This window comes from Tiliqua scincoides, chromosome 7 (assembly GCF_035046505.1).
Source record: "Tiliqua scincoides isolate rTilSci1 chromosome 7, rTilSci1.hap2, whole genome shotgun sequence".
Classification (NCBI taxonomy): domain Eukaryota; kingdom Metazoa; phylum Chordata; class Lepidosauria; order Squamata; family Scincidae; genus Tiliqua; species Tiliqua scincoides.
Genome location: NC_089827.1, coordinates 6,446,913 through 6,455,894, shown reverse-complemented (window position 1 = coordinate 6,455,894; position 8,982 = coordinate 6,446,913). Strand labels below are relative to the sequence as shown.

The window sequence follows — 8,982 nt, the reverse complement described above, 5'->3', positions numbered from 1 at the left end:
CTCCTCCCATGCTGTCCATCAGTGGACATGATGATGTAGCAACTCCACCATCCTTGGTTATAACTTTTGATAGAATAGATACTTCAACACGGTTTGTTTCATTGCATTCTGCAAGGAATTACACATTGATTGATATATAACATGATGGTATTATTAAAAAATACCAAGATCTAAAACTTTTTTGGCAATTAGTGGTGTACCCCTCTGTACGTGTCACCTGGTGCGACCTGCTCCCCTCTAGTGACACCACTGCTCTCTCCTTTTGAGAAATACTCATCTAATGCCATGAGCAGTGAACAAGTCTCACTTATAAAAGGATTTTCTTTATTTTTTTTTCCATAATTTAGCTGAACCAACACAAAACTGAATACTGTAAAGCAACAAAAAATCTTGAAACATTTTAATTTTTTGTTCGGTATTTACTAAATAAGGCTACTACACTCCCTTCAAAAAATAAACAATAACAGAAGAGAAAGTCAGTGGAGTGAGGGAATTCTGGCTCTCCAATTCTTGGAATACAGGTGAAGTCTCTACAATCATTTATTGCATGACACTTTAAATCAGACATTGGTCATTTATAGTGCAGTCAGTTCATAATACTTTTCAGGTGGAGGGGCCTTAATTGCTACTTGGGACACCGATCAAAACCCTTACAATGAAAGAAGACTACCTATGCACATGTTTTATTCATAGACACTATCACCTATAATTCATGGTTTTCTCAACTTGTGCATTAAAATAATCCTGAAAAATCCGAAGAGGTCTTAAATAAATGAACTCCATTTTCATACCTTTCATCTATGGTTGCTTGAACAATCCTTATATATTTTTTTTTCCTTTAGTAGCATAGAACTAGCATAATACTAAAAGTTAACTGGAGTATTTAGGTAGTATACTACATTGGACACGGGGAAAATGTTTAATATTGGCAAATATTTGTGGGGGAGGAAAGCCCATTTGTTGACCTGGCTCATACTAGTATGAGACAGAAGTTGAGTCATTTGGAGGTTATTGTTCTAACTTCTTTTTTTCACGTTTCATAAACAGCACTCTTCTTAAACTTTTCACTACTCTATCAGGTGGAAGAAAGGGGCTTCTAAAGGGTGAGGGGGAAATAAATCTAAACTATGTCTAATTCAAGGAAAAAGCTGCAAACTGACCTTTATACCAAATTGGAAAGGAAGAAGAAAAAAGAAAGAACAGAACTCAACAGAAATCAAATGAGTAAAAATATTTTACACTGTTTTACGGGTATATAAAGACCACCCCCTCAAAAGAAAAAAAGGAGAAAAAAAAGGGAGAGTGAGAGAGAAAAAGCCTTCCAACAGTGCAATGGTTGAATGCATTTACGTAATATAAACAACATTATTCTCTGCTTTTTTTCTACAGAGTCCTCCCTGGTCATGCTTTACATCCAGAATGTTCCAATGGAAGAAAGCAAGCTACACCAGTCACTTCAGGGACAACTGAAGTAAGTAAACAACAACTTAACTCTGAACCATTTTTTTTTATCATGACTGCCAGAGTTGCCACGTTAATTGTTAAATAGGATTTTCTACAAATATACAACATATAAAAACTGTTAAATATATAACTTTAGGCTTTTCAAAATACATTTAATGATCTCTTTCAAACAAGTGTTACTTCCCCCCTCCCCTTGGATTTGCTTTCTGGTGCTAAATGGTGTATCGGATGAGACAGAGGCCACAGATGACCGAACATGCTCTTTGCAAATACTGTATTATCCAACTTTTAACGATCAAAAAATGGAACCATAGAAGAGGCATGTTGAACTGGTTAAACTCAAAAATGATTTTTAGTACGAGAAGTCAATCTAAGCACAGAGGAATAAAGGTGGTGCGTAGACAGTCTGTGTCGTTTTTCATCCAAGTCCTGTTTGCTTGTTGGAGAACGGTCATTTCCTTTCCATATTCCCTTGTGTTTGCTAATGTACTTTTTTCCAAGAGCAGTTCCAGCATTTTCTGTAGAGTTCCATAAGGACTTTCGCTGGACGGCGACATTGCAGCATTGGGTAAGCTATATTCGTGCAGGCTGGCCCCCATAATACTGCCAGACCCAAAGAACCTCCTTAACAGTAACATTGTGTCCACTTTAAAATAGATTTTGCTCTTTGGTCTATTTGTATATACTGAAACATAAGAAAATAAAAGCAATTCAGGCAGTCTAGGGCACAAGAAGAAATTCACTTCCGCGCCTTAGTGTCCTCCCGTAAACAAAACAGTCTTCTCTAAGGCTGATTGGGATGAGTACTTTCCAGTGTAATCGACTCTTCAGATTAAAACATGACCATAGATCAAGTCCAGCAGTGGCGCTTGACGCGGATGAGACGCTGACCGTGAACTCGTGGTTTTTGTATTGCTAATGCCCAAGCATTTTCTTTTCTTACATCTCTATTCCTTAGAACAGTGCTCTTTAGTATGGTAGGACACACTTTAGCCCATGACATAGAATTATGCTGTCTGATGAAATACAGAGAAACAGACAGTTGAACTGATGACATATAATGGATGGTGGTCCGCAGCAGTGACGAGGGAATGTAGCCCACACAAAGCCTGGAACTCCTACAAGGCTTCTCTGTTGTTGCATTTGTCAGGAGACCTGCAAGTCAGGGAGAACAAAGCAGTCAGCATCTCTAAGTACCAACAGGTAGGTTTAAGCCATTCCTGCCCAATGTTGCATATACGCAACAGTGATCAAATGTGTACACCTGGGCAAAAATGGGTTAAAACAGCTTGAACTATTTACTGATCGCACAGACATAACTTCCAGAGAAAACACTTTGTTCTGGCCTAAAATATGCAAAGGTTCCAATACGCACTTCTTAAATAAAATAAAATTATATATATTCTGAAATGCAGAATTATTTGTATACAGTAGAAAAATAAAGGTTTATACCAGATTTTTTTTCTGCATTTAGATAACAGGTTATGTATTTTTATTATTATTATTCAGCACACTAATCGAATCAATACTGCCCTCTAGTGATACCACTACTAAAGAGATATTTTTGATCGATATACTAAAATATTGGTTTTATTGACAGATATTAACATACAAGGGAAAAAAAGCAACAGTAAATGTGAAAGAAAAATGCAGATCTACAACTGAAGCTTTCTTTAAAAGAGATAAACACTGCAAAGAAGCTGGCAACAAAAAGCAGGAAGGAATAAAAACAGGTGCACACAAAAACCACCTGCAATGATAGACACTTGCATGGTAATAGAAATGAATAGTTTTTGGCATAAAAGGAAGCACTCTTAAAAATGATAAAATTCAGTTCTTAGAATGTTTTTTGGTACTTTACTAGATAAAAAGTCTTGTCATAGTAAATACATGCCATGCAAATTTGATATCTAAATTTTATAGCAGTATTTGGTATTCCAGTGTCCTCAATGTTTAGAATGCTTATGACTGATAGCTAAGAAAATATGAAATATCAACTACTAGAAAACAAAACAGAGAACACATCTCACTCAATTCAAGCGAGGCATGGAATTTAGATTTAGATTTTCTTTTTCTACATGTACATAATTTGAAAGGAGCTCAAAAGAACATCAGCTCTCCAACTGTTTTAGCAATGGCTCTGTATATAGTCTCACATAAGGCACAAGGGTTATTAGATGGGGTTCTCTTTTTAGCCTCTCAGCTTTTCTAGGAAACCCCCCCACCCCAGAAATCTTGCAGACAACCTTTCCTTTTCAGATAGTGGTGAGATTTCAACCCACATGACCTCAGATAGGCTGAAGGCAAAAACCCAGTTTGACCACTGTGATATTTCCCTGTTTTTATGTATATACATTTAGTGAGAAACCATCCTTGAATTTTCCCCCATCATTTAAATCTATTATGTCATCACATAGTAGTAGTAGTAGTAGTAGTAGTAGTAGTAACTTTATTGTCATTGTGCTACAGCACAATGAAATTTATGCACCTTTGAGATACAAGCATAAATATATACTACAATTCCAACAATCACACTCCATACAACATGCATCATAATATAAAAACAGTATAACAGACCATAATGCCCAGGAGGCATTCATGGCATCCTCATGAAGTCCCTGTATCCTGCATTCATCTCTTAGTTTCTGAAGTCAAGACTCTGGTTATGGTTAGGTCAACCTAACTGCCTTCTGGTAATTTACAGCCACATGCTGAAATGGCAAGCTCTGTTTCATATGAAAAACTAAAAGCTTTTGAATTAACCATTTTGACAATGCATCTTGCGTTCACAAGGGGGACTAACTTCTTGACTACAATTGGACCTCGGTATCCATGGGGGATCCATTCCCGGACGCCCCCCTCCCAGATTCCAAAACCCATGAATAAACAAATCCGTGGGTCCCTCCATCTCCAGATACAACTGGAGATGTTCTGACACCTCTGCAGATGTTCCCTGAGGCCCACAGAGGAATGTAGCCTCTGTGGGCCTCAGAAAGGCTCCTAGAGGAAGTCTCTCTAAGATCTGCAGAGCCATGCACAGCTTCTGTGGGCATCAGAAACACACCTGGACACAACCTGAGAACACACTTCTGGTCACGTCCAGGAACTTAGGTCCAACATTCCACTGCAGGTCTGGAACCCATTAGGTGAGTTAAATCCATGGGTCCTGGATCTGCAGATTAGGAGGCTGGACCTGTACAAAGTCCGTCTATGCAGACAAATGTACATATGGGCAGAAATGAAGCCAGGATGGAGTAGTGATTTGTGGGTTGAACTTAGACCTGGAAGATCCTGGCTGCTATTTCACCCTCAACATGCCCCTTCATGTCTGCTTGGACTTGTGCCAGCAAAATAGCCACTGGAGGCCATACTAGTGTGGAGTAGAGCAAGTACCAAAAAACTTTTACTTGCCTCTCCACCCCTGCAGGATTCAGTACAGCCAGTGTTGGAGCCACTGTGCCTTCTCACAGCATTTACGAGTAGGACTGGATCCCGGGAACAACAGTGATACTGCCGAATACTCCGTAAACAGATCTCATGAGCTTTGAAACGCTGAAGGTTTCCTTCATATACAGTATATTTGATTTGTTATGAGAAGATTGTCCTAATAGTTTCACACCCCAGTCTTCAATATCAGGAAGCGAGAGGGATTTCCAAACCCACGACGTGAATCACTTAGCAAGTCAGCACATCCCATCCAAGCTGTGTTTGTTACACTTCGGCCCCATGAGTTGTGATGTAACTAAGCAGCAAGTGAACAAATGAGAATTCACAGACTGTGCCCAGGGTGAGGTTGATGCTTCCTCTGACATCTTTCCAGAATTAAATTAGCTTACAGCTCCAATACATGTATGTAAGAGTAGCCTCTAACTCTCCACATCTCCAGCAAGCTGAGCTATCAGAACAGTTTAGCTCAAGTCAGTGTGAAAGGGGACAACACAGAAAACACCTTTGCAGCACTGAGACTGGGCATGTAGGAGACAAATTGAATTAAGAAACTACTGTGTATTTAGGGATATGCCTTTTGGGATCAGGGAACAAGAGTTTTACCCACACAGTAAGTGTGATGATGCCATGCTTTCATGGACACAGAAGGGATGCAATATGCTAAATTTAGTTATTTAAGTGTTAGCTGACACTTCAGTGCTGGCTGTGGGAAGTCTGTTCTCTGGCCTCTCTGGTGGGTCGTGGGGGACCTTGTTCTGGTGGTCTGTGGGGGTACTTGTTCAGTGAGATGCTGGAAGTGATAGAAAGCAATCTTTATTTCCCTGGGATCTCGTGGACCACTTCACAGGGTCTCACGGACCATCTGTGCTCCATGGGCCACAGTCTTCCAAACATTACACGTTAGAATGCAATGTAAAGAAGGCCAGGATAAGTTTCTAAATAAATTTGTGTAGCAGTGAATTTTGTTTCAAAACTAACAGTAACTCAAAGAAAAGAGGGTTATAATCTTGCCAAGTTTCTGCTCCGTTTTCTAAAATATCTTCATCAATATGTTCCACCAGACAAAAATGCAGTTTCAAAAATTGCCCCTTTTTTCAAAACCGCTGCCTACAAATTAGTGACTTTATAGTCACCCGGGACCTCACATCTATTTATCTAACTTACTAGAAGCATTGTTTTTATTAAAGTCAAGTATTTAACTGAGCAATTTCCACAAAGGTTGCTAGAACATGTGTAGGAGGGTTTTAAAATGTCTCTTTTGCAGGGTATTCTCTGTTAAATGAAGTGAGTCATGCCACTGTATGAACTAGCTTGCAGAGGCAACTTAAGTGCCTCTGGCGGCCCAATATGCTTTAGTCAAGGCGGAATAAAGGTTTGTCCATTGTTTCACTTGTAATGAAGATCTGGAAAAGACAAAATAGATCATCTTTTAAATACTACATCTCACTTTTTGTATATATCCTATCCTACACCTGAATGTATATACAGGGTAGCCCTCATTATCCATGGGGATTCTGGGAATGGAATCTCCATGGATACAGAAATCTGCAGATGTTGGAGGCAAGCCCTCCAACCCAACCACCGCTCTAGTCAGGTCTGGAGACCCTTCTGAGACCTGTAGAGGGTTTAATACCATGACTTCCAGTTTCTGGCTGAAAACTGAAAGTTGTGGTTTTCGGTCCTCTGAAGGCTTCCAAAGGTTGCAACAGCTCTGGAGGCCTACAGGTGGCCCACTTGATGGATTTGAAAACTGCAGGTATTCAAATTTGCGGGTACCAAACCCACAGATATGAAGGGCTGCCTGTATTCTATTACCATGATGCCCCTGCTAGACAGTGACAATTTTAGAACACAATTACCCATTTTACACACAATTACACAATTACACAATTTAGAATAGAGGTTACTTCTATAGCAAAATTCACCCCAAGTTCTTGAACCAACATCTGGAAAATATCTGATGGGTCCTGAGAATATTTCAGTGTCCACGCCTCCTTTATTAGAAAAAAAAAAAATTGCTAACACTGAATTGCCTTTAAAAAAGGCAAGAAAACCACTGAATTAATCAAAATGGAACTTCAGGTTAAATAACCACTACGGTTTGCACTCTATTCGTTGCTTGCTCTAATGACAGGTATCTCACTGACCTTAGTTGGGTCATAAAACAGCTACACAGACGAAATGTAATGAACCGGAAAGGCAAACAGGCCTGAGGTGAAGACAGAGACCGTGAGCCTATGGTGGCGATGCCATTAGTCAAATCCAGAGAGGTACATGATCTGCTATTTATCATGGTGCTGTTGCTGAATGGATAATAAAATGCTACAGATCAGCCAAGAACCCATTAACAGTAGACTTGTCTTTGCCGTCAAAAGTTTCCTTAAAGGGGGAGAGGAATGGTGGTAAGCATTTTAATCGAGTGAGACCCTTTGCATTTCTCTGCGGCCTGGAGAAGGACATCACATCCAGAGAGTACTGGATCTAGAAGAGCATCCATGGATGCCAACCCTGCACCTCAGAGGGTCTCCCAGATGCATTCAAAAGTAACTTCTGGTTCAGGCTGGTGACTTCTCTTCACGTCTGGGAGGTATTCTGAGGAGTTGGTGAGGCTGGCGTGATCCCCAGAGGGCCCTAACTAACCTCCTGGTACATAAGAAAAGCCCAACTGGATCAGGCCAGAGGCCCATTCAGTATCTCACAGTGGCCCACCAGTTCCTTCAGGGAGCAGACAAGACAACAAGACAGCTGCATCCTGTTGCTACTCCCTTGCACCTGGCATTCTGAGGGAACCTACTTCTAAACTTCTAACCTGAACCTTCTAACTTACTTCTAACCTGAAGTAAGTAGAACCTACTTCTACTTCTAACCTGCAGGAGGTTGCACATACCCATCATGGCTTGTAAACTGTGATGGACTTTTCCTCCAGAAATCTGCCCAATCCCCTTTTAAAGGCATCTGGGCCAGATGCCATTACCACACACTGTGGCAAGGAGTTCCACAGACTAATTACATACTTGGTAAAGAAATGTTTTTTGTTTGTCTGCTCTAACTCTCCCAACACTCAGTTTTATTAGATGTCCCCTGGTTCTGGTTCTGTGTGAGAGGAAAAAGAACATCTCTCTGTCCTTTATCCAGCCCTTGCATAATTGTGTATGTCTCAATCATGTCCTCTCTCAGGCACCTTTTTTCTAGACCAGGGGTCTCCAAACATTTTGGCCAGAGGGCCACATCACACATCTGGCACGGTGTTGAGGGCTGGGGGAAAAAAATTAAATATAAAATGTATTTAAATAAATTAGAGATGGAACTTAGATGAGTGAATAAATGAATGAATGGGCTCATTCATTCCACCTCTCTGGCCCTTGAACACCCTCCAGATGCAACCAGAGCACAGTTCCAGTCATGTTTGGCCAAGTGGGCCAGAGGCTTTCAGGGGACAAGAAGCTGGCCGTGGGCCGTGGGTCAGGGTTTGGAGACCCCTGTTCTAAACTGAAGAGCCCCAAATGCTGTAGCCTTTCCTCGTTTAGGACGTGCCCCAGCCCATAATTATTTTAGTCTCTTTCTTCTGTACCTTTTCCATTTCCACTATATCTTTTTATTCTGGCACTGTCTCCCTGGTACCCCAGGGATTTCAGCATCCGTGGGTTTTGGTACCTGCACGGGGTCACAGAACCAATCCACCACAGATGCTGAGGGCCCACTGTAGAGGGCAGGGTTGATCATCTCACAGTTTCAAGCTGGAAACTGAAAAAGGAAGTGGGTTCCCCCCACCTTGGAGTATTCCAAACAATTCTGAAGCTAGTGTGACAAGCAAGATCCCCCCTCCCTCCCCAAGTTAGTGCTTCATCCTTGTGTTTGCACTGAGCCTCGGAGTGATACAAGAGGCAAGTCCCCGGTTCCTGCGAAAAACAAGCATTTTGGCAAACACAAACCTCTGGCTGCTAAGGCCAACTGTCTTATTGGGTTCCCTCCCCATCTTTTACAGCCTTTGTGAAACTGAACCAAAACGGGGATGAATTTTTAAACACCTCAAGTTGTGCAGCAACTAAAACTTGTTTGATCTTTTTTGGA

The 8,982-nt window shown here is 41.0% G+C and overlaps 1 protein-coding gene across 2 annotated transcripts in view; it reads right to left on the bottom strand.

Annotated features, from left to right (window-relative positions):
- Positions 1-303: 303 nt before the first annotated feature.
- Positions 304-8,982, bottom strand: part of TAFA5 (TAFA chemokine like family member 5) — a 297,491-nt gene continuing 288,812 nt past the window's right edge. For both annotated transcript variants that reach the window (XM_066634315.1, XM_066634316.1), the window contains exon 4: positions 304-2,619. In XM_066634315.1, coding sequence (XP_066490412.1) covers positions 2,611-2,619 — 9 coding nt within the window. In that variant the 3' untranslated portion in view covers positions 304-2,610. The remainder of the gene's footprint in view (positions 2,620-8,982) is intronic.